General features: G+C 44.5%; 1 protein-coding gene across 2 annotated transcripts in view; it reads right to left on the reverse strand.

The window, feature by feature from the left end:
• SCAP (SREBF chaperone) overlaps positions 1-27,028 on the reverse strand; it is an 833,069-nt gene that overhangs the window by 231,801 nt on the left and 574,240 nt on the right. For both annotated transcript variants that reach the window (XM_086941009.1, XM_086941010.1), the window contains 2 exons: positions 5,908-6,126; positions 4,182-4,612 (listed from right to left, as the gene is read on the reverse strand). In XM_086941009.1, coding sequence (XP_086797135.1) covers positions 4,182-4,612; positions 5,908-6,126 — 650 coding nt within the window. The remainder of the gene's footprint in view (positions 1-4,181; positions 4,613-5,907; positions 6,127-27,028) is intronic.

The following is a 27,028-nucleotide window of genomic DNA, read 5'->3' on the forward strand; positions in this document are numbered from 1 at the left end:
CCCCATTTGGTATCTTCCTCTAAGGCCAGTTCGTTATCCTCGACTCCTAGTGGTTCAAATGTTGTGTTCAGGTCTCCCCCCACTAGGATAGTATAATGTGAAGGGAGGGTCTCTAAATCATTATCCAATGCACCTAACACTTCTGAGGCTTTGCCCCCTTGAGTTCCCCTGGCATAGATATTATATAAGACCATATATGGCTGAAACATGGCAACCTTGTACCAATAGTAGTTTGAAATCTATACAGTTTTAAACACTTCACTTTTCATATTTCGTTTATCATATTATTTTTTCTCCTGCGCTGCACCCTTGCTACTCCTGGAGTCTCACATATGGTGTTTAATATCCTCCCCATTTAGTAACTAACCAAAGAAAACATCTCTGAGCTCCTTCATCACAGTGAAGAAGTCGTAGCTCCCAGTAGGACTAGGTTTTCATACTGGTAAGGAGGAACCCATATGATGAAGCATGTCACCTACGGGTGAGTGAGGGTTCTAGTCTTTAAGGGATAAATTCCCCCTTATTTTCATGTTTTGTCACATTCTGTAAATACATTTGTAGTCAATGAGAGAATTTGGATATAGACCGCATATTCCGGTCCAGTACAGGCCTATGGTGCGCTGATTCAGACCTGAGGAGATAGTCTGTTGCTCATTCTGTTTAAAAGGGGAAATCTCTCCTTGCTGGTCTATAAACTTGATTCCCTGGGACCCCAACTCCACTTTTTGTTGTTACAGGTCTTGAGAGTTGTCATACTAGAATCCAAATACCAGAGGCATATCTCTGGGAGTTGTGTCACAGACATTTGTTTGCTACAGCTCCTACAAAGGTTAAACCTCATAGTTTTAGGGGGGGACATAGTTCCCTTGCACACTGGAAAAAAGCTACATTTTGAGAAAAAAACTCATTAACTGACAAGGAAAAAGTGTGCAAAAGCCCCAGCTTTGCATGCTTAAGGACAGAAGAAAAGGAGCTGACTTGCATGGTTGGCACTTATATGTGGCTCAATCTTTTGGGGTAGAACAAAGTTAGCGTGGAGCTACACAGCGCCACCACCTACTGGCGAGATGGAGCAATGCTTATTAAATCTTCCAGATTCAATCTGGCACCTGGTATATTCTAAAGGTGAGACCTCTGCAGCTAGAAGTATCCATGGGGAAACGGGGCGAAAATAAGCTTTTTTTGTTGAAGTTGAATGTTTGCAAGGCATTTTGGGTAAGGAAAAATGTTGTGTGTGATGCAATAACAGCAATTCTCCCCTTGAGGGAACAAATACGGAAACTAACTTTTTATCTTCAAACAGTCACTCTACAATCTTCTGTGCCATATTGTGGGGAGGGGGTCAATACCTGCACTGTGAAAAATCAATAGTGTGGGGTCTTTCCAGATTGTAATTTTATTCTTTTTAGAACTCAATGAGGAAGAAGGAACTTTTACCGTAAAATGATGTATATAAGTATTCTTTGAACTCTTGCGTAGGAATTTATGAGAAATGAAAACTGTGCTATCCTGACATTGTCTTGGTACGGATTTATGGATGTAGTTCTTAGTGGTATGAGCAAAGATTGCGGAGTCACTGTTTGAACATAAAAAGTATTTTTTTCCTCAAGAGGGAATGGATTTTATTGCATCAACGACACCATTCTTCCTTACCCAAAATGCCCCGCAAGCATTGAACTTCTTATATGGTGCTATGTCGCCTTGGTTTGTGAGGCCCCTCTCGCTTGTCTAGAAGTGAATGATGCAAGCCACAATACTTTGGGGTCACTCAGATGACTAGTTTTCAGAAATACAAGAGTAATTATGTTTATTTGTGCTTGCTAGAAGTACATTTAGTAAATTAACACTCTTAATTTGTTAAAGAATAAGTATGGGGGCACACATTTTTCTGAGACATCTACTGGCGCCGCTGCCGAATGTCAGGGTTGATGAATACCTAGGTTGTACAGCCTGGATTTAGCCACAGGTCTAGCTCTTCCATCAAAATACTCTACCTCCCCTTTATCACATTCTTGCAGATTCTTTTCAATTACTGTTTTCTCCATCATTTTATCATGCTTTTCCATCTTTCTCTTCCTCCTCCTTGCACACACACACACACAAAAAGAGCTGCTGGGCCCCACCTGTAATGACCGTCTCAGGTTAAGCATTGGAAACACTGACACAACGATACTAGTTATGACAAATACTACAACTTCCCTAGCTTCAAACTTCGTTCCCCATCCCCAAAGAGGGGCTAGCTTCATACAATGAGGACACAAATGCAGGGGGAACTATTGACATTTACAAAGCACTTGAATTTTGGTCTTGTGAATTATATGAAAAGATCCCAACAAGGGAAATTTAGCTCCACAATACACCTATGTTCCATGTAGTGACCAAATATGTATTAAGATACATATGAAAATTGAAGAAAAAGTGTCTTACCTTCAGTAACGTATTATGTGGTAGAGACATAATCTAGCCGCAGATTCCTTAACTTTTGAATTCTCTTTAGGCGTCAGACTGGAACGGGAATTCTTTTTAGAAGTCCCTCTGCACGCCAGAGGATGGCACCTTAAGAGTCCGTGAAGACGTAGACTCAGGTTGTGACGTCAGTGGAGTCATACAAGTCCCCTCTGGCACACAGTCGTCTGTTTCTTCTTTTCCGTGCTGCAACACGGATCCGGAAAATCGTTCCTCAGACCATTTTTTTCTGGCCTATTTTGAAAGTTTTTGTTGGTTAGGAACAGTGTGCCTTCCTTTCCCATGTCGTCAGGTTTTAAGCCTTGTGGAGCTTGTACTTAGAACATTTCGGCTACAGACCTGTATTCTGTTTGTGTGTGGTGTTTGGGAGAACACCACGACTCAGAGGATTGCGACTCCTGCAAGAGACTGATGCCCAAGGCGCTCAAGGAACGCTGCATGAAGTATCTGGCGGCATGTCTTTCACGGTCCTCAGAGACTTCACGGCCTTGGTCTTCATCTTCCAAAACGGTCTTCACCTGCCTACTGGAGACCCAGTCTGTCTCCTCAGGCATCCTACCACTCGTAGTTTGGTAGTTCAGACTGCTACAGCTTCACAGGATATGGATTCTTCACCTAGGAATCCATTGAATAAAGAGTCTAGGAGTCAATATGCATGTGGCAAGCCAATCTTTTCTTCTGCTAGTTCTGCTTTAAGGCCCATAAACAAGTCTTGTGCATTGGGCGTTTTTCCCATGCTTTGCGGGATTCTTTGCAGACTATGTTGCCATCACTTCTGGATAACCTCCATTCTGACATTGAGCAGCTGATTAGAGATGACCATCAGGCAGCTAAGATAATAATTATATGTGGCATGGATACTACTGATTCAGTAGGCCAGGCCATGGCATCTACAGAGATGCTACGGCATTGTGAATAGTTAAGAACTTCAGGTTTTTTAAGGCTCTCCAGGTGACTTTGGTCGATACGTCCTTTGACAGCGCCCATCTTTTTGGGGCTCAGGCAGACTTGGCATTAAGGCGCTTCCATGATAGGCGAAGTGATACAGAGTCTTAAATACTCTTTCTCTGTTTACATGTTCTTTAGTTGTCCCTATAATTAGGTTGTATGGTTGATAAAAGATTTTTTATTTACTTCTTTTCCGGATCCAGTCTGACGCCTGTGGAGAACCCAAAAGTTAAGGAATCTGCGGCTAGATGTCTCTATAAGATATCCTAAACTGATTAATAAGACACCATGTAATTGTAAAACTCATCTTGATTTGAAAGTTTAATAGATTGTCCATGTAGTAAGGTATATTTCCATCAAGTTAAATCCTTGAGCCTGGAATTCATGATGTGAGAGGCATAAGCTCAGACATCACGTGGCAAGGCTAGTCTGAGTGGACACCACCAAAACTAAGCTGGCAGGATAGGTCAGTGACCTGAAAGTTTGCTGTTAAAAATAAAATGGAGTGTTCTAGACGTCATAAGTTAGAATCTTTACAAAGTAAACTTAACCTTCCATCATTCTGTAGGTAGGTAAACTGAGTACTATAAATTGGGCAATGACAACATATAATATTTACAGTGCTTAAAAACGGCAGAAGTGCAATATCTAGCATTTTATAAAACTCTAACTATAATAATTATGGAAATCCATACAAAAGGCCCATTAGACAGTGATACACAACATTATCTGTGTTCTCTACTTACTTGCAGTAATGTGCAACTTACTTTTTGGCAAGTGTTATATTATAATAGCTAAAAAGCGTAGGCCAATGACGGAAGGACAGCTTTCTCCAGACCTCTTCATCTTCTGCTCCCCAGGTCACCTCTGTATGAGCATTGTGCTCTGGTGTGCCAACTTCCTTTAGGCTTGTCTGAAGCCCTGGAATCTCCCCCCACACTCTGGTGCCTATTTCCAACCGGTCCTTAAGGGAGTCTGGACCCTCCTGCTGGGAATGGTTTTCGAGGGGTGATGCAGCGCCTGTCGGAAAGACAGAAAGCACACTCTGGACATCGCCAGAGGGAAGGACAGGCACAGGAAGAGGTGGCAGCCCGGTCTCACCCAAAGGACTCTGTTCAGAAACTTGTGCGGCCAGGTAGGTGCGGAGACCGGCTGGATCTGTATACACAAGAATTCCAATCCAGATGACAGTCCCCACCTAAGGGATACACAAAAATTCCAGTCATAAAACCAAGCATTTCTTACAGGCCAAATTATTTCCTGTTAAACTACAATTATAACATTTTACATTTAGATCTAAAAGAGTACAATTATAACAAAATAATCAGCATAGTCAGGAGGAAGCCAAAAGAATGCATTAAAAAATAAGTTGAGGCTATGGCCTCTAGCAAGGAAAATCATTCCAAATTTGCTTCTGGACTCCAGAAGGCTACACCCACATCTGAGTTTGCATCAAAGAGAACTTCAATCGCCTGTTGCTAAAATAAAGAATATCTTAGACACTTATCCCTGCTGGAAGACCGGTCTAGATTCATAACTATGAATAGGTGTTTCTGAATTTCTTCTAGGGAGAAAGCTGCTGACTTTTAACATTGCAATGGTGAAGGATTCCAGGCTTACATATCCTCCAGCTGGAGAGTTCCAGACCCTTAGTCTAGAACTAAAAGTGTCCTATCGGACTAGTAATAAACCATGATTTCAGGGTGTAGCAAATAAACGCTGTCTTGAGAATGCTTATGACTAACAGTGAGTGACTCACAAGGGAAAGGGTCTGTAAATACTGATGTACAAAACTATGTAGGTGAGACAAATTACAGTTAGCACCCGGAATAGAACATGCAATATCAGCGAGCCAGAGTGCATCAGGGGGAGACAGAGAAAAACATGTCTCAAGACAGAGTACTGTGCAAACACTTTCTTTAGCTTACGTATCACAGCAGGCATTTAAGAAGTCAACAGTCAATACAAATATGAGCCAATGACAAACCAAGGCCTCAGGGTCCCCTGGAGATGAAATCTGTCTAACTGCACAACAAGTGAGATCCTTAATTAGGCTTGGGGAACATAGATACACCATACCAAAGTCTCCTGTTAAACAAACCCTTGTTATTGTTGGCAAATATATTGCGAAATTTGTTGGTTCCCTTATCTTTCAAATATGGAAGTAAGTAAAATGCCAGCCAGTCACCACTGTCAATCATTATATAAAGACTGGACACTTAAAAGCATTTCAAGGCCGAAAACTTTGTAGTCAGAGACTGTTGTAACACCTCAATTCAGTCGTACACTTGAGTTCCCCATGGCAAAAACTCAGTTGACTTTCAGACCACAAATCCCACTTCCTCAATCAAAGAACAGACTGTGATTTAAGGGTAAATTAACAGTCTTTAAAGGCAGATGAAAATAATCAGCACTACCGTGCCAATTTGCACGACTATTCATTATGCAGACCCTACATGATCATAAGATTTATACTTGACTCAGTTGACTCACCATGATCATCCTCTGTGCAAGCCGTGTGCGGGCAAAAAAGTAGATGACCCGCAGCCTCTTCGGCAGGCGCAGGTTGCGGAAAGAGGATGGCTGCAGCGTGATAGTGTGTGCTAATGCGGGCCTCACAGCTGGCTGGCGCTCATAACGTTGGGGGCTTCTGGTTGACTTGGAGACCGGTATGCAGGCTTCAGCCGGTAGTCGTTTGTTCAGGTCAGCAAGCTGACAATTGAATTAGAACAGGTCTGTTACTACTATACTGAGTTCCTAAGTTATCAATATTAACATGCTTATATGGAAAAAGACACACGCAGTGACAAACGTATTAGTGTGAGTACTGCAATGGAATAAAAACAGTGAGTCAACTTTCAGAATTCCAGCTGAGGCCCCCGATAGTCAGCGGCACGACTGATCAACTTTTGCTACAAGATGATCTGAATACGGTGCTCTCACCTCCAAGCTCCTTCAAACTCGCCACACTCCTCACCCACCAAGGTTCTCTTTCACAGTTTACAAACTCACCAGCTAAACATATTCCTTTACATAAAACTACAAATCCATGGGGCACACTGTCAGTCCCTATTACCTTTCGGTTCATAAAACATTGATCTTTTCCAGGTACATATGCCACATGCTTCACATCACCAGTGGCCCCGCCTCTACCCAAAAAAAAAGCAAGCCGAACACTCCTCTCTAACTATCACTTAGTATCAGCTCTTCCCTTTTTTCCCAGAATTCTAGAAAGACTTGTCTCCAATCCCCTCTCACTATACCTAACCTCCTCGACCCCCCACAGTCACATTTTCACAGCCTCCATTCCACTGAACCAGCTCTGACATATTTATTTCTTCACTTCTGTTCACCACAACTGTTTCTCTTCAAGCCTCTTACTTCTAGACCTATGTGCTGCCTTTAATATGACTGGACATCCCTTATCCCTTAATTCTATCCTCACCACAATCACTTGGAATCACTGGCCTATCGCACACTCGGATTACCTCAGTTCTCGGACTGCTGCTTTACTGTCCCTTGGCACACAAAGACATCTGGACCCAATAATCTCCCAGTGGGGATCCCACAGGGCCTCTTTTCTCTTTATACACCACCTATCTTGGTGAAATCATTTCCTCCTTTGCATTTTCAATTAATCTTTATGCTGCTGAAGCTGCACAGATTTTCTTTGTTTCAAAATGTACACCTCTCCTTCAAGCATACATCGCTGTCTCACAGCTATGCGTCACTGATGCTATATTCTGCCAAAACTTAAGGGCTATTCTTTCCTTCCTCCTCTGGATCAACCTCCATGACTCAATGGATTTCCTTTAAACTGACTCACTACAATACCACCATATGCTAGGAACCATGGGAGCTTTCTTCATCATTGAAGACTGAGGCTTCTATCACCAACATAGCCACAGCAGAACAATTCCACCAACTTAACATGCTTAAGATCTATTCCCTTTATTAATTTGATACAGCAAAATCATTTAATATGTCATAGTTTTTGGAAGAATGTACTACTGTGATTGTCTACTGGTCACGCTCACACTACTACAACCCAAACTTTACTCAATCTCACCAGTCACACCTCCCTCCCACCACATGGAAAAAGGATGGGTAGGATCAAAAAAACAACAACGCTTAATATAGAATACAAATACTAAAACACAAATCAATCAACAACCTGGCCCTGCAGAAATATAGTAGACTTCTTATCACACTACTCACCAGACCATAATCTTATCTGCAAAACACAACATTCAGACTGCACCGAAGCACCCTTCTGCACCTCAGTTTTCATGCCTTTCACCTGTTAGGTCTACTCTGCTAGGAACGCCTTACAATCTGTCATTCAGGCCTCACACTCGCTCATGGAGTTTCACATTTCACTGAAAGAATACCTATTATAACAAGAGACACAAACTGGATATCCACCTACTGTATGTTTTTATAAAGCCATATAGCCAACCTTAGTTATTCATAGTTGTTGGTGTCCACAGCCTACATGTTGTCCTGCCATTCATATCCATATAATAGCATATTTTATCATGACAAAAATGTTAAGTTCCCGATGTATGTTAGAAATCCAAACTTTGACCTATGTACCATCTCAGATACTACGTTTAACATCTCTTATCGAAATCTTAAGTTACTAATGCTAAAACAAACGATGTTTTTTACTAACATGTGGGCCTTGCAGGCCTAGTGGTGTGACCAGGAAAGAAATATTAAATTGCTGTAAAACCGTCAACATTATTATCTAAACACAAACAACTATATGGACTATAACTATATACAACTCATGGAGCTGGCCATACACTGGACATTATACTTTCAAATTCCTCTAAGATTAAGTACAAACCCCACCCCCCCAACAACTTAAGTGGTCAGATCACTTACTTATTGAATTTTATATTCAGGACCTCACAGATCCAAAAACCTCTAAACCAGCTACATCCTATTTGCGTAGGCAGTGGCAGAAAGTCTCTGCAGAAAACTTTCAAAATGTTTTTAAGGAGGCCCCAATATGTTGCATCTGACAATATTGAGGAAGCACTATCTAAATACAACTCGGCTATCGTAAAAGCCATTAACTACATTGCACCTATGAAATCCTTTTTGAGCCGCCCTAATCGTCCACAGGCAGTTTGGTTCATGGTCCATCTGCGAGCTAAAAAACAACTTTGTAGGAAGTTGGAAAGAATATGGCGTGCCTCACATAATGAGGCGGACAGAGATCAATATCATTCTACTCTGACCAGCTATCATAAAAACATAAAGACAGCACGCAAAACGCAAATAACATCTCAGTTAACCCGGGCTGGTAACTTTCCAAAAACCCTGCATCAAATTCTCCAGTCTTTAATCAATCCTAAGGCATGCAAAAGCCTGGAGGCCCCCTCCCAACAGTTGTGCGATGATATTGCTCTTTATTTTACTCAAAAGATAGAGCTCATCTATGGTAAAATCACGGCAGCAGGCAATCTGCAGCAGAGTCCTATGGTCTAGGACCAATTGAAAACGGCTAACCCTCAGCTGCTAGAGAACTTTCCCATCATTACTTGGCTGAGGTCGAAACACTGACCCATAAGATAAAGTCTGGATCCCCCTCAACTAATGGAGAAACATTTTAACACCCATCTCTCTAACTATGTCGAACTGACTGGATGTTTCGATCATTCCAAGTCCGGTTTTAGGCTCAAATACAGCACAGAATTCGCATGACTTGCAGTTACAGATAACATCAGAATGTCCCTAGATAAGGGCCATTCTATGATTCTGGTACTGTGGGACCTATCCGCAGCGTTCGACTCAGTTTCTCATAGTATCTTGTTCAAAGGATTGGAAGAGGTTGGGCTAAGAGAAGCAGCCTTACTATGGATGAAGAGCTGTTTGTCTGATCGCTCTAATTGTTAATCTTAGCTCGTATCATTCGCCCCCTATGGAATTGACCAACGAAGTATCTCCGGGTTCATGTTTGAGCCCAACATTATTTAACATCTATATTGCTCCCTTGGCCAATCTTCTGAGGACATATGAAGTCATCCCCATATCATATGCCAACAATACTCAGCTTCTCTTCCCATTTAACAAATTTACGGCTGCGGTCCAGCTGGCCTTCTCGAATGGGATGAGGTCCATATCACAATGGATGATAAACAATTTCCTACAGTGCAACGTGGGAAAAACAGAGATAATGCTCTTTGGAGAGACCCCCCTCTTATGGACACCAGATTGGAGGCCAACTGATCCGGGCCCTCATCCTGCTCCTAAGCTTATAGTTAAAAATCTGGGCACCCGCCTAGACCAGGCCCTTAGCCTGAAGGAGCATGTTGCCCAAACAGCTGGCTCCGGTTTTCATGTAATAGGCCTACTCCGTCAAGTCTTTCCTCCGCTTCCTGATTCTACCCGCAAAACTCTAGTCCAGGCCTTGGTATTAAGCCGCCTGGACTATTGTAATGTAGTAAGTTTCAATGGGGTACACCCTAAGAAACCTCTGACCTGGGTCAGTAAAGGTAGTTACAATAGTAATGGTCTGAGTCTATTGATTCATTAGAACAATATCTCAGACACGACTGGCAAGCGAGCACGAAGCATCTTGTAGACAGCCACTGCTGTCAAATTCAACGAACCGCGTGAGATGCGCGAATTATGACCGCACAAACGCTGACTTAGCTGTGAATCTTTGAAAAGAGAAACAACCCTTTGGATGGAAGGCTTTCAATCCCAATGAAGGCGGGATAACCACTCCAAAAGAAAGGAACCCCTTGTTGGTCCTACCACAATGGCCACGTAAGGGCCTCTGCTAAAGCGCTCCTGTTCTTTCCTGTCCTGATGAAGACCCCAATATGAGGATCAAACCTACCCTTTAACCAGGGGGTCGAAACGTAGACCAGATCACAACCAATCTCCAATCATAGGATTAATCAACAGAGTAACACGAATCCTATGTATATGTGTATATTGGAACTTCAGATCGAACTACAGACTGTAAAGGGTTTATTTTATCCCACTGTGATTGTTCCTAGTCACAACCACCTTTACCCAGTCCTCACGTGTTCCCCATCACACCTATCCCACCTAACTGTTTCCCTATTTCTATCACTTTGAGCGCGATGTTCATGTAAATAATTGTCGTAAAATGTTTGTCTCGTTCCTCTATATGAAGCTCTTAAGTGATATATTCATATGAGATTAATGCCCACTGGCGTATATATGATTCAATGACGTAATTGAATAATGTATTTCCTATGTCTGCATACAATGATATCTCTTGTGTCCAGGTACCTATTGAATTGAAACAGGTACCTGATTAATATTGTGCTGAATTAATGAATAAATAACATAAGCACACTCTATACATTGTTTTGTTCCATACCTGATCAATTGCTTGTTTAACATTTATTGTTCTAATGAATCGATAGACTCTGACCATTACTATTGTAACTACCTGGACTATTGTAATGGCCTGTTGATTTCGGCTAACAATGCCTTACTCAGCAGACTGCAGGTAGTTCAGAACACGGCAGCACGGTTGGTCCTTAACCACATGGCTGCTAAGGCAATTCCCCTCCTGTGCTGGAAATTGTTATAGTCCATAAATCATGACGAGCTCAGCTCGTCATGAGCACACGACCAGTGTACTGCATGACGAGCTGAGCTCGTCATTAGCAGCGAAGGGGTTAATGTTCCACCTAGGACCCCTTCCCACCCCCTATTTGTAATGCTGCATTGGCTTCCTATCCGCCAACTGATTAAATTTAAAACCTGCTGCATTATCCACAAGGCACTGCTTAACCTGGGCCCTTCCTATCTCTCTGAGACATTCCTGCCCTATGCATCCCCAAGATCTCTCAGCTCAAGTGTTAAGCATCTTCTGGTGGTACCCCGTGTAAGAAAGGTTAGACTAGGAGGAAAAACTCTCTCCTACCTCGGCCCTCGTCTCTGGAACGAGCTCCATCTCCCTTTAAGACAGTGCCCAGAACATCTGCAATTCAGAAAGTTGCTTAAGACCTTCTTGCTCTGTGTCTGCTAATGATGCTGGAAACTGCTGCTTCTCCTCACAGTCTGCTTCAAGCGCAGAGATACCCCTTCGGGGGTCAATTCTAGCGCTATACAAACAAATAAATAAATATGCACTTAATATTTCCTACCACCAAGGCACCTGCCTTCTATGGAAGCTGAGAAAGCATGTATATCCAAGAAGGATCCCATGATGTACCAGAGGAAGTTACTTATCTGTAGTAAAAAAGTACAAGCGTGCGCATCATTCTCAGATTAATTCTACTGGAAGATTTCACGCCATCAGCATTATTCCAGACTTGGGTAATATGTAAAGAATGAGAGTCTGAGAGAGTTAGCCACAGGTATCACGAGGACTGGGTGCTCTCCGCTAAGAGGGAATATGCAAGCCTGAGCAATCAGAGAAAGAATTATTGTTTGGTAAGATACAGGTGCTTACCCATAACTGTTCGCAGCACAGATGCCTCTTTTCAGATTCACATGCTTTAAATTCCTCATGGTAGAGTAGGATATGCTCTATCGAGCAGCACGATTACTCAAAACAGTTGAAACTGAGATGCTCCATTTTGCAGTTGAAGGAAAAATCAGAAGAAGTTGCTTTGCCTCTATTATTGGCTTTGCAATCAGTATATGGGTTAGTGACAAACGTCATCTCCATCTCAGGTACAAAGATAGCTCAAATTTGTGGAGATTGTGTGCCAAAATCTTCTCTGTTCTGCCTTCCTCTTAAGAGTGAATTGGGCCCGCAATTCTCATCACACAAGTTCTGTGGATTACCTGCACATGTGGAGATAGTGTCAAGTTCACAATCTTGGGTCAGGAACAATGGAAGGAGCGGGAGCTCTGAAGTCGACAATAGGACCAAACATGGAGTCATGCCCTGGAGTCAGGATGTGGACAGTGATACGACTGAAACCAGTGCAGAGCCTCCAAAACCTGTGATGAAAGGACCTCATCATGAGTGGTCAAAGTAGAGTCACCTAGTTGAGTAAAAATTAGAGCCTTAAATGAGGAAAAAAATACTGTGATGCTTGCTCTGACCTTTCTGTAATATGGATGTGCAAACTGAATACAAGGTTAACCTCAAGCGACCCTTGGGAGTTGGATAAGATTATCTAATTGAACATCCAATCATCGCCCAAAGGTGTTGCAGTCACTTACTGCACCTGCCTTCTGGGGGATTCCTGCCACACTCTTCAACCAAGGCTGGGTCGACGGCCAGTAACAGACAGAGCTGAAGTTCCTAAATTTGAGCGCCATCTCTCACTGCAGAGCTTTCCCAGGCGCATGTACAAACAATGAGTTTGTGCTAGCACAATTGGGTAGCCCATAGAAAGAGAGTGAATGGTCCCATGACAGCACTATACGCACCCTAGGGCCATATAGTGAATACGAAAGCAAGATAAATATGGTGATATCTGTATAACAAGCCTGATTCCAGATTCGATGGACAGACATCAGTTTCGTATCTTTTCCCTTTCCACACCATCAGAAACAGAGCAAAGAATTGTTGGTGACAAGTGTGCTGAGCTTCAACTTGCGACTTTCACGCCCTGAAGGATAATTGGGTCCTCTCAATTGGACAGGACCTTACAGGCAGACAATGGTCCAGTGTGTTGGGACAGATTTGAAGGGTATCCAGGAATTCACAACTGAGAAAATGCAGATTAACTATGCTCACCAAACATATCTTATCACCATGCAAATCCAATGCATCTTTCCAGGGCTGGCCCAGAGTTGCCCACAATGCTCCTATCTTCTACAGTGACTGTTGCAAGGCCTTGTTGGGCTAAAGACAAAACGAACATAAGAACATCTGATAGCTTTGCATATAGCTTATAAGGTGCCGATGTCTCATGTACCACATCTGGTTACAAACTTGTCCCAGCATCCAGCATAGAGCGCAACTGGCAGCAAGGATGAAATCCACCACTCAAGATGGCAAATCAAATATAGTCAATTGCCCCTACTTAATCGCCAGGCATTAAGATATATGTTACGGACGTTCAGATGGAGGATTTTGCTCTGTTGGGGAGATGGGAGAAACTCTTATGTGATAGCCTAATCGGAGGGCAGATGCTCATGCTCAGCAGTTCTGAATGCCCCAGTCTCCTGGCCCAATTTAGGACAATCAAGATCACTTGGGACTGGCTGTATTTTTTCTCCTTCATAACTCTGGGCTGGAGAGATGGCAGGAGAAGGTGTACAAAGGGACCTCTGTTTATTCCAGTCAAAATGAGTCTCCTAAAGAAAGCTCTTGTGTAAACACCAACTCACAAAACTGTGGACACTGCATGTTCGAAAGTCTTTAGGTGCAAACCAATGGTCTGTAGCTCTAGTAAACTGATGAAAACAAGAGGTTGCTAATTTCCACATTCTCCTGTTGTCTTTGCACTCTCCACCCATGCTCACATATCTAACAAACATCATGTACTTAATTGAGCACCAGTTGCAGTATACAAGACACAGCTTGTCCCTATGCTGTGCTGCGATCCTCCTCCTTTGCCTCTGATTAGTCTGAAGACAGGGCCTTGGGGCTGTGCTCCTCCTGTGCAAGCATGATCCTTGATAAGTTAGCTCTTTCAAGTTATTATTTATTATTTATATGGCGTACAAATCATCCCCAAAGAGATCTCTCTGCGCCCATGATGCAGACAGCGACATACAGAGTCAATACCCTAAAATAGCCATGTTTTTAATTTTTTCTTAAAGGCCATGAATGTAGAACAGGTCCGCAGGTCTTCTGGTAGTGCGTTCCAGTATTTAGGGGCAACATAGGAGAAAGCACGTCCCCCATCCTAGCCTTTTTAATTCTAGGAATTTGGAGGAGCTTATGGCCACTAGATCTTAGCTGCCGGGTATGAGTGTACCATATTAATTTCCTCCTTAGATATTCTGGATCTAGACCAACCAGGGCCTTGAACACCAGACACAGGAGTTTAAAGACTGCTCTTTTCCTCATTGGGAGCCAATGCAGCTCACTCAATAATGGAGAGGAGGGGGTGCATGCAGGTTTATTAAGAGCTAGGCGTGCCGCCGTATTTTGAACAACTTAAAGTTTGGAGAATAGATCTTCCCTCATCCCCACCAGCAGGACATTTCCGTAGTCAAGCCTGCTGACTAAAAGGGCCTGTAACAGGACCTTTCTGGTGGAGAGCGGAATCCAGGGGAACATTTTCTTTAGCATACGGAGTAGTCCGAAACACTTGCCAGATAGCGTTTTCACATGCTCCTCCATGGAGAGTTTAGAGTCGATTAGTACGCCCAGATTTTTTGCTCACATTTTGGGTAAGGGAGCTTCTCCTAGTTCATCCTGCCACCAATCCTTAGTCCACAACTGCTCAGCTTTCCCGAACAGTAGGATCTCGGTTTTGTTTGAGTTTAGTTGCAGGAAGTTCTTTTTCATTCATACTGCAATTTTTGTCATGCATGATTTCAATCTATCTCTGGTTCCTCCTGAATCCTTCTCTATAGGGACAATGATTTGCGTGTCGTTGGCATAGGAGATGGCATGAAACACGCATGATTTAATAACAGAGGCAAAAGACGACACGTAAACATTGAACAGCGTGGGACTTAGTACAGAGCCCTGAGGAACTCCCTTATCCACGATTGTGGTCCTGGACACAAAAGTGTCCAGTTGTAGACATTGAGATCTTTCAGAGCGAAAGCTCTGTATCCAGTCCAACGACCTCCCCATGACACCAATCTCTCGCAGTTTATCTAATAAGATCCTGTGAGAGATTGTGTCAAAGGCCGCTGATAGATCCAAGAGAACCAGCATGGTGGGGGTCCCTTCATCCAACAGCAGCCTGATCGTATCTGACACCTCAGTTAGAGCAGACTCCGTGCTGAAACCTGCACGGAAGCCTGACTGTGAGGGGTCAAGGAGGTTATGCTGTTCCAGATAATCTGAGAGTTAATGATTCACCATAGGCTCCATAATTTTTTAGCATAATGGCAGAAGAAAAATGGGCCTATAGTTTTGAAGGTCCCCATGGTCAGCCAGGGATTTCTTAGGCAAAGGTTTAATAAATGCCTTTTTCCATTTTAGCGGGATAGAGGCAGATGATAAAGACAAATTACAGATTTCCTTGATCGGGATAGCCAGTTCCAACCCCAGGTCAGACATGATATGAGGAGGAGCCACGTTAGCCAGAGAGCCTGACTTGCTATGTTTTAATAATGAGAAAACTTGCTCCCTCGTTATGGGGGCAAAGTACTCCAATTTTGGGTGGCAAGGCTTATCCCGCCCCGGGACTTCTGCCATTTACTCCTAATTTAATGTGAAGGAGTTATAGATGTTATCTGTTTTACTAGTAAAATGCATGGCAAGCTCCTTGCAAAAATTCTTGCGAAGGGGGACATGTAGAGTTACTAACTTTAGGAGTGGTAAATTCCTTAAGAACTCTAAAGAGTTCTTTAGAGGAGCCCTTGGCTTCATCTATTCGGGTAGCTAGATGTAAATCGGCTAGCTCAATTACAATTTCTGAGATAGGGCCTATGTGATGTATTGTAGGCCAGTCTATCTACAAATGACTTTGTTTTCCTCCATTTGCGTTCTCTGACTCTACATGCTGCTTTCTCTAATTTCAAACTATCAGAATACCAAGGTGCCGGGGTGGGTCTTTATTATATAGTTTTTGTTTTGATAGGGGCGATAATATCGAAGGCCCTGCTCATCTCTGTCTCAAGAGTGATTATGGCTTCGTTAACATCTTTGCACTCCTTAAAAGATGGAGGGGAAAACACTAGTCCAAATGCGATAGGTGTTATTTTCCGCCATTGTCTGCGGGTGACTTTACGTCCTTAGGCTTGAGCTTGACTTCTATGGGCAGGGAAAGAAAAACTTAACGCAATATGTTCGGACCAACACACTGCCTGAGCTGGTTCAGTTATAAGGGTTGACATATTAGTAAAAATATTGTCCAAAGTATGGCCTGCTATATGAGTTGGCTCATGGATCTTAGGTGAAAGACCTAGCATGTCCATGGATGCCAAAAGATCTCCTGTGTCGCTGTTGGTAATGCTATCAAAGTGAAAGGTAAAATCCCCCCCAATGAAAACATTTCCGGCATATAAAACATAGGGGGCAAGGGTTTCCAGTAGCGTAGTGCAAAAGATCTTTTTATTTTTTAGCCGGTGGATGATACACTACTGCCCCTGTTACCTTCTGACAGCGAGCAAATTCCAAAGAGAAAATCAACAACTCCAAATTAGGTGTGGAAATAGTGTCCAGAATGTTTACATGCAGACTGGAGCGGGTGGCTATCTCTAGCCCTCCTCCCCTCTTCCCTGCTCTATCCAGCCTTACTACAGTGTATTCTGAGGGAAATGCGATTGCTAGGGACGGTGCAGAATGTGTCTGAAGCCAGGTTTCAGTAAATAAACACGTTAGGTCTGTGAACATCTAGCAGGTCCCAGATTTCTGAGGCATGCTTGAATATGGACCTCCCATTAACATATAAACAATTAATGGTGGAGTCACGTCGTTTATAATCTGGGATTTATCTGGATTGAATTCAGGGTCTGATTGTGGGTAAATCGACAGATTACTGATGGGGCCTAAAATTGTTCGTGCTTGGCCTACTCTCCATTTACAATGAGGACAGCAGCTGGGCAGATCTTCATTGTCTAAAGAAATCCTGCCTGTACAGCTTAAACTGTGCATAGAGCCCTTACCTTAAGTAACTAGCGACATCATAAGATCTTACAAGAAAAAGAGGTAGAGATTCCTGCCAGCTGGCAGCGTACAGGAGCGGACGAGCGCAGACGGGCTTGCCTTTGGCGGGCCCGCTGCGCCCTTGTGTATGTGGTGTTTTTATGCGTTGAGGCGGCCGAGCACTAGAGCGCTGACTGCCCAAAATGGCGCCCGACTTCTGTATCATTCGGAGGGGGTTACCTCTCTCCACTCAAACGGCTATTAACAAAACCGCGGTGGACCGGAGAGACCCTTGCTACCCTAATGCCCAACACATCACCAACAAAAAGTACGTGCTTCCAAACAAATTAAAAAGCAGTTAGTAGTATTTTATTTATTTATTTTGAAAGTTTTATAGAGCACGAACAAGATCCTTGCGGATATCAGAGCGCTTTACACACAGATGGCATAAACAGATCAAGAATTAAACAAAATATAATGCAAACATGAGCAAACAGATTGAACAAATGTAAACAAGGTGAGGTAGCAACGGTGTGTAGGTGGTCAACTATACACAAATAAAGGAATAAAAGTTAAACAACTATATCATGCAAAGATGAGCAAACCAGTTAAGTAAATGTAAACAAGGTGAGGTAGCAGCGTCGTATAGGTGGTCAACTGAACATAGTTTTTGGAGGAGACATACTGAGAACGAGAGTATGGTAGCCTAAATTCATGTGAATGTAGCTAAGAGGAGAGATTTTACTTCTTTTTTGAAGGATGCCGTGGATGAAATAAGTCTGATTTCTGGAGGAAGGGTATTCCAGATCCTGGGCGCCATCCCAGCGAAGGAGCGTTTAGATGTCTTTTTCTTGTGGAATCTTTGGGGTTTCAAAAGAAGGTTTTCTGCGCTTCTTGTAGCTCTTGAGCTGCCCGAGATTGTCAGTTTCTGAGCGAGGTAGCTGGGTGAGTTGTGGTGTATGGCCTTGCGTGTCATGCATGCGATTTTCAGGTGTATTCTAGCTTCGTATGGCAGCCAGTTCAGGGATCTTAAGTCAGGAGAGATGTGAGACCGTTTTTTTGAGCCCGTGATAAGTCTGGATGCAGCATTAATAGAGGCTTTTAATGGCGCGGTTGTCGATAAGGGGAGGCCACAGAGGGCAACGCTTCCATAGTCCACTCGAGGGATTACTGGGGCTTGGACTGCAGTTCTGAAGTCATTTGCAGGGAGGAAAGTTTCAGCTTTCTCAGTGTGTTGATTTGGAAGTTAGCTCCTTTCGTAGCATTGCTGATATGGTGATGCACATTGAGATTGCAGTCGAGGGTTATGCCTTAAGATTTCGCTGAATCCACAATAGTAGGTTGAACATTAAGTGCAGTGAGATGGTTAAGCCAGGACTGAGTGATGGGGACTTTGGAGGGAGGAGCTATTAGGAGGAATTAGTTTTTTAGGGCGTTAAGTTTGAGATGATTCTCTGCTAGCCAAGTCTGTGTGTTCCTAAGTATTGTGTTGGGAAGTTTGATGTCTTCAAGGGTGTGTATTTTAAGGTAGAGCTGGGTATCGTCTGCATACATGTGAAATTGTACATTAGATGCTTGAAGCAGTGCGGTGAGTGGTTCCATGACTAGATTGAACAAGATAGGGAGGATCCTTGTGGGACACCTAGTGTTACAGGAACTGGTGTAGACATAGTATTGTTAATCTTGAATTTCTGAGTCTGGTTATGTAGAAAGGAGGTGAACCATTAGAGTACTGTCCCCGATATACCCATTCTGAGATTCAGCAGATCGAGTAAGTTCTCGTGTTTGACCGTATAAAAGGCTGATGAGAGGTCGAGAAGGATGAGGAGGCAGGTACCATTCCGATCAAGAATTTGAAGTGCGTCATCAATTATGTGTGTCATAGCTGATTCCGTGCTGTGGCCTGCTCGGAAGCCTGATTGGTGTGAATTGAGGAGGTGAAAGTGCTCGATGTGTTTTGTCAGTTGGAGATGTACACATTTTTCTAAGAGTTTGGCCAAAGTAGGGATATTGGTGATAGGACGATAGTTGATCAACTCGGTGGGGTCCGCTGTAGGTTTCTTTAGTATGGGCGATACCTGACCTACTTTGAGGGAGTCCGGGATACATCCTTGTTGCAGAGAGCTGTTAATGATTTTTGTCCAAAGCGGGAGAAGCAATGAGATAAAGTCCTCTAGAGCGTTAGCGGGTAGAAGATCAGTCCGGTGATAGGAGGGCTTCAGTGTTCTTAGAATCTTGCCGATAGAGTCTTCAGAGTAAGTTTCGAAAGATGCCCACGCTGCATTGTTTTTTAGATCAAGGGGGTTTTGCTGTGGGGGTTAGAATAAAGTCTTAGATCAGAGAGGAGATCTTTCCTAATCGTGTCTGTCTTTAGATTAAAGAAAGAAGAGAATTCTTCACAGGACGGTAGTGTACTAGAGGTGTTTTGTGGTCTTTGAGGTCCATTCCTAGATTAGGTTTTGATTAACTCGAACAGCTTCTTTGGTCGGTTTCTTGCCTGTTCAAGTTGGTGGCTGAAGAAGGATGCTTTAGAACATTTGATTTTTCTAAAGTATGCGTTTCTTTTTTTCTTTAGTGTTTTGAAGTGCATAGCTGAGGGGACTGATCTCCAGTTGTGTTCCGCCAGTCTCATGGCTCGTCTATCTTCATTAAGCAGCCCGTCGTACCATGGTTTACAATTCTTAGAGGAAACTCTCTTTAACTGAAGGGGGCAACTTTGTTAATAATAGAGGACATCGAGTTGAGGTAGTGGTCGGTGAGAACTTGTAGGTCATAGGAGCCAGTAGGGGGTAGGAGAAGATTGTAGCTGGGGAGGGTAGAGAGTTAGGATTGAGTTTCTTCAAGTCTCTCTTCCAGACCATAGATCTGGTGGCTTGAACCGGGTTAGGTTTCACTTTTTCATTGATATAGAACGTGATAATGTGGTGGTCAGACCAGTCACATGGTTGGATTGACTCAAGTTGGATGGATTTGCATTTGGAAAGGATTAAAGTCAGGATAGAGCCTTTGTCGTCACAGATTCAGGTATTTAAAAACAGATATTCACTACAAATGCATTCAAAAAAAGAAAGAAGGCACTAGCGATATGAGGCCCCTGCAGCTCAGCTGTGTGCTCGTGAATGTGGAGTCTTTATGCGTTGAGGCGGCCGAGCACTAGAGCGCTGACTGCCCGATATGGCGCCCGCCTCCTGTGTCACTCGAAGGGGGTTACCCTAATGCCCAACACATCACCAACAAAAAGTAAGTGCTTCCAAACAAATTAAAAAGCAGTTATTAGAATTTCGATGTTAAAATAAGTATCACAGATTCAGGTATTTAAAAACAGATATTCACTGCAAATGCATTCAAAAAAGAAAGAAGGCACTAGCGATATGAAGCGCCTGCAGCTCCCGTGCCCACAATGTCCTCAACGCTGAAAAGGTCCCAGAAGTCAGATGGGTCTCCAGGTTGCATTTTATGATGGGCTTAACAGCATTCCCAGCAATACTAGATAGTCTTTTTATTTTTTAATACACTGAAGGCTGGACAGGTCGACTCCTTGTGGTCCGGGTACAGTCAGATGTTACAGACCCAAAGGTGATCGTACCATGGGTTATTTACTAATACACTTTTGACATAAATAGATGAGCATTTTCTCAATGTAACCCTTTTTTAACAGATATTCTTAAAACAACCTGACTTCCGAGGCAAAACTGCTACATAGGTGTTCGAAGCCAAAGCAACGCAGTAGTCAACGCAGTAGTTTTTCCATGCTAGGTCAGCAGAGGATTTGTCGACAATCTAGAAGTTCAAGCTAGAATGCTCAAATTCGATAGTGAAAAAAACAGTCTGAGTCCTTGTCCTAGCTAAAGGGTGAGTGACAAGCTATCAAAAGTTCCCCTGAGACCAAAAACTTCTTTAAAGAAAAACAACTTGCAAACATGGCAGGAGTAAACAAACCATGTGGGTCTATGGAAATACATGCTACAAACAGATTTTTGAGATCACACAGCTTAAAAATAGAAGTTACTTACTTTCTGTAATGACTTTCGGTAGATACTCTATCTAACCACAGAGCCCTCACCTTGTAAATAATTCCCCGGCATCCGACTGGATACAGAAACTTTTCAGCGGGACCTGTGTGCACCGGTAGATGCGTCATGAGGGTTTGCATCCACGTTGTTTCGATCAAGAAGAGATATGCAGAGCAACATATAAATGCCACCCATGCATACTGACGTCCGTTGCTTTGTAGGTAGTCTGCTCCCTCAAACACTGAGCCCATCAGAGAACTGGTATGATCAGTTTGCAGATCTGTAAAATGGGACCTTTTTAAATAGGAAAGTGACCAGGTCACAGATCGGTTAGATGAGAGTGTTGGTTAGGTACGGTTAAATAGAGTATCCACCAGAAAGATGGTTATCGAAAGAAAGTGACTTGTTCTTCTGATGAATACTTCTTACAGCAGATTGCTCACCTTGTGAATGGATATCATAGCAGTACCACCCAAGGTTGTGGGTATGTGAACTGGCTCAGATAAAAAAAAGTCCTGTAGGACTGAAACAGCAACATGCCCCTCTGGGCGGACTTTACTTTCAAGGCAGTAGTGTTTTGTGACTGTGCATCGAAGCTCATGTGGCAATATGACAGATGTCCAGGACAGACAGTCAGTGTGCCAGCATAGTGGCAGCAGCTGTGGCCCTAGCAGAATGCGTCCATATGCCCTCAGAAGGCTGGTGGACAGAATGCTGAACAATGTAAAACATTCACCCCCAGTACAGAGATCTGGGCCTAAATCCATCAGGTTTTTTTGTACACCATTCCATTCCAGTTTGGAGTCAGCCATATGCAAATCAGTCTTGACCCTGCTTCCCATGGGAACAGTGCAGTCCGAACTGTCAGGCCGGGTGTTCCCTGCACCGGAAACAAGCATCCTGGGACCAGTTTTGGAGTATTATCCTTCAACAGCCAGGCTAGCTTGACGCCACTGTCATGGTGAGCACGGGACCCAAGTCTGGGCATACCATTCCCACTTAGGGCGACAAATGCAAAAAAAACAATTGATGGCCTGACGTGGGTCCCTTGCTCGCTGTGCCACTGGATTCAAGCTAGCCGTGCTGAGAAGGGGGTGATACCTAGAAACTGTCCCAGGATGATTGTTTCCAGTCCAGAGAGGACCTTGCCTAGCAGTTTGAGCTGGACTGTTAGGAGGTTCGCCATCGTCTGGAGGGGGTTGACGACTGCCTGTGGTGAACTCGCCTTCAACAGCCAGTCGTCAATGTAATGGAACACAGGTACACTCAACCTCAGTAGTTGTGTTGTGATCACCGCCATCACTTTCGTGAAAACCCAAGGGGCACTGGTGAGCCCAAAGGGGAGCAGTGTGAACTGAAAATGTTTTTTACTCACTATGAACCGCAGGTAGTGCCTGTGGGCCTGCAGGATGGGGAAGAGAAACTAAGCATCCTGCAGGTCCAACGCCACCATCTAGTCTCCGTGGTCCAGGGCAGACAGGACCGAGCTAGTAATAGCATCTTGAAATTGTCCTTCTGGAGGAAGGCTATGAGAGGGCGGGGAACTAAAATAGGAGGAGGGCTTCTGCCCTTCTTCAGAACAAGGAAGTAGCAGAAGTAACAGACAATTACTACTTCCAAGGCAGGAACCATCTCTATGGCCACTTTCACGAAAAGGGCTTCCACTTGCTGCCATAAGATAGACAGATGGCCCTGCATCAACGGTCCCGACGGTGGTAGATGGTGCCGTACGGCAGTAAAAAGGGGGAGGGCCTCCCACCCCTGAAGCAAAACTTGATTCTGCCTTCAACAAGGTGGCAGTGTGCCAGCAAGGACACACTTAAGCGGTTTTGTGGTTGCGGCCACTGGAGGGGCAGGGTGGATTGAGCTGCACATCGCCCGTTCTGACCACACTGTCAGCATGAGCTGAAGAAGAAGTCTGGCATTGACACACAGAAAAACCTCTATAAAGATGTCTAAATTGCTGGTGGAATAGCCCTGTGGGAGCAGACAGACCCACGGAACACAATGTAACTCTGCTCTCTTTAAAACACTCTAAAGATGAGGCTGCTTTATCTCCATACAGACACCATTCGAAGGGCATTTCCATTAAAGATGCCTGTGCTTCCCCAGAGCGACGGACAGCCACACTGGTTCTCACAGCAAGTTCAGAGCTATCAATTGTGTCCAGTCCGAGTGTCCTGCAAATGTTTGAGGTTGTCCGGAACATCTGGTAAAACTTGAAGCACAAGTTACTTACTTGTGTAACGATATATCTGTAAGGGACATTAGTTAGTGATAGATTCCTTACCTTAAAATATCCCCAGGCGTCAGGCTGGATCCGGAAAGGTTTTCTGCTTAGCAGAACCTCTGCGCAACAGTTGGCGGCGTCCTGCGGCTCCGCATCCGTCACTGGCATCGTAGGCACCGAGATGACGTCATGGAGAGTAGTTGGGCGCCACCCATGCACGCTGACTTCAGTTCTGTACACAACTATTCTGCCCCGAAATGCAGAGCCATGCAAGAGACTGACAAGTGGTGCATAAAACTAGGGCACTAAAAGGGGGATGACCTTAACCCTAGTAACCAGTTTGCAGAACGAGGAGGATGGGCGAGACAGTAAGGAATCTATCACTAACTAATGTCTCTTACAGATATATCGTTACACAAGTAAGTAACTTGTGCATCTGAAAGAGACAATTTAGTGAAAGATTCCTTACATTAGAATAGATACCCCAGCAATACCAACCCCAGTGGTGGGTCTGCAAACAGGATTACACCAGAAAGTCACAGAGCACAGAACGGTCAAAGAAGCCATCTCTCCGAACCAGACTGTCAAGGCAGTAGTGCTTGGTAAACGTGTGCTGCGAGGTCCACGTAGCTGCCTGACAAATATCCTGCAGGGGGACACTGCCTCCCTTGGTAGTAGTGGCTGCTGTTGCCCTGGTCAAATAGGGCACGCAGCCCAACAGGAGGCTCCTTCTTGGCCAAGGAGTAACATGCTTTGATGCACAGAACGACGCACCGGGAGATGGTCCGATTGTGCACCGCCCAACCTTTTTGGGTGTCCCCATAGCCAACAAAAAGTTGATCATCCACCCGGAACTGCTGTGTACGCTGCAGATAGAATGCGAGCGCACGTTTTGGGTTCAGACGGTGGAGCCTCTCCTCTTCCCTTGAAGGATGCAGTGGAGGAAAGAAGGTGGGCAAAGTGATGGTCTGCCCGATATGGAAGGGAGTGACAACCTTTGGCAAGAAAGGAGGATGGGTCCTCAATACCACCTTGTCCGGATGAACAGAAAGGAAAGGAGGTTTGGAAGAAAGAGCCTGGAGCTCACTCACTCTCCTGGCAGAGGTGATAGCTACCAGGAAAGCAGTCTTGAGAGTAAGAAGATGTAAGGGACAGTTATGAAGGGGCTCACAGGGAGCGCACATCAGAAAAGTCTAGACAAGATTCGAGTCACACTGAGGCATTATGAAGGGTACTGGTGGAAACTTATGCAGAATGCCTTTGAGAAAACGGTTAACACCGGGGGCTTAAAAAGAGAAGGCTGATCTGGAAGCCGTAGCAAGGCAGATATGGCCGAAAGATAACCTTTGATAGTGCCCAGGGCAGAGCCCTGTTGGGCCAAAGAGAGAAGGAACAGAAGAACCTCAGAAAGCGGGGCAGAAAGGGGATCCACAGTTTTAGCTGTGCACCATGCCACAAATCTGTTCCACCTACAGGCATACACCGTTTTGGTGGAGGGACGCCTGGCCGCTAGAATGACATCACAGACTTCGAGAGGAAGATCGAAAGGTGTCAACTGTCGCCGCTCAATCTCCAAGCATGGAGGTGGAGGCTGGACAGGTTCGGGTGGAGGACCATCCCCTGCTACTGCGACAGAAGATACTCCAGAAGAGGCAGATGGATCGCAGGGTCGATGCTCATACTGAGTATCTCGGGATACCAAACTCTCCGAGCCCAGTACAGAGCCACAAGAATGACTTGGGCCCAGTCGCGTCTGATCTTCTTCAGCACTCTGGGCAGTAGTGGTATAGGCGGAAAGGCGTACAATAGACCGCAGCTCGAAAAGCGTCGCCGCAAGAGTGCTGCCTTGGGAATTCCAACGCGCAGAACTGACAACTTTGCGCGTTCTCTTAGGTGGCGAATAGATCTAGCCAAGGCTCTCCCCACTGCAGAAAGAGACCTTGCGCCACATTCGGGTTCAGACGCCATTCGTGATCCGCCATACACCGGCGGCTGAGTTCATCCGCCCTAGCGTTCAGAGAACCTGCCAGGTGTTGAACCACCAAGAGGATGCCTTGATGTTCCAGCCATGTCCAGAGGCGCAGAGCCTCCTTTCTGACAGAGGGTCCACGACCCCACCCCACCCTGTTTGTTGCAATACCACATGGTGGTGGTGTTGTCCGTGAACACCTGCACTACACTTCCCCAGACATAGGGAAGGAATGCCTTCAGTGCAAGCCGGATCGCCCGCAGCTCCATCCGGCGGGGAGGGGTAGGTGCCACAGCAGACCACACGGGCGTTCACAACAACATGTTGGATTACAGAACCCGATGTGATACCCGCCGGATACTGTTGTTGTCTGTAAACTAAACCTATTCGGCAGATGCAGCTTAACACTGGTATAAGACATGAAACACTTTTTTCCACTTGACCATAGATTCAACACTAGATACTGAGCAAGATCACACTGACGTAGACAGTGACAGCCGTAGATAATTCTATTATTTTGAGGTCCTGAAGAATCGCAAGTCATTCACATTAACGAGAAACATGTTGACCGATCAGATCACGAACTAACCGATACTAGTAATTGGAAGCATAATATTCCAGCGAGTACCAGTTAGACTTAAAACCTTTTAATTAGAGCAGGGGACCCCCAGAATAAACTTATCCCTGGTACTCCTAGCTTTATTTTAAAATTTACACAACACGTCTACGCTTCTCTGGCCCCACACCTACACTTCACCTGACGGCAGTTGGATAGAAGATCTCCCCCAAAGGGCCCCTCTTTGAGGTGTCGCCCGTTGGGTATTGCACCGCCGACCCAACGAGGAGCAGCCCAGATGATGAAGCATGACACCTGCAAGGGTGTGTGAGGGCATTACATCCAAGAAAATGGATGCCCAGCTGGCGGACTCCACGAGACCCTACAACATCCTAGACACTACAGTGACACGTACATTCTCAGTTTGAGGAACAGCCAGCTTTCTTTGCTTTCACTCAATACTTCAGGGCAACCGCTGAGGCTGGACCCACCACTCACTAGGAGTGGGTATCGCCCTTGTAAAAAAAACTCTCTCCCTTATTGTAAACTAGCCTTACTAGGTTGCAATTCTTTAGTTAGGACCTGCTAGATACAGGTTTAGTACTTCACCTTCCCTTTGCAACCCAATATGGAGGGAAGCACTTTCTTCTGTAGCAGGACCTGAGAGGAGACAGGAGAACAACATAAGGCAAAGTGACAAGTCTACTGGAATCATGTAGCTCCTTGTACCAGTTGTTGTCACAATACTGGGGAGATAACTGTCCCCCTACTCAAAGTTGTTGTTCTCTGAAATTGTGCCAAAAAGATTATGTAAAATCCAGGCACTTCCATGAAGTAAGGCCAAAGTGTCAGAGGGACAGAGTTTGCATGCTGGAAGGCACCAGGCATGACTTCTGTCAATGTTTGTGACTGATTCATTCGGAGCTGGGCAGCACTATAATTTTTACATTTGCCGTCAATGTCGATGCAAACGGGGGACATTGCAGCTGGTGGCGCTAGAGCCAAAGAGGGCACCAAAGTCTGTGTTGGACCAGATGTGGATCACAGTGGCACAGGTGGCACTAAGGTCATGCCTGCCAGTGAAAGTCCAAATGGAGGCCCCTGCAGTTCCTTAGGGCCCGTAGGCGTACCAGAGGGAGTCAGTAAAGAACTAAAGTGCTGCAGTGTACCC

The sequence above is a fragment of the Lissotriton vulgaris genome, chromosome 10 (assembly GCF_964263255.1).
Source record: "Lissotriton vulgaris chromosome 10, aLisVul1.2, whole genome shotgun sequence".
Lineage (NCBI taxonomy): Eukaryota > Metazoa > Chordata > Amphibia > Caudata > Salamandridae > Lissotriton > Lissotriton vulgaris.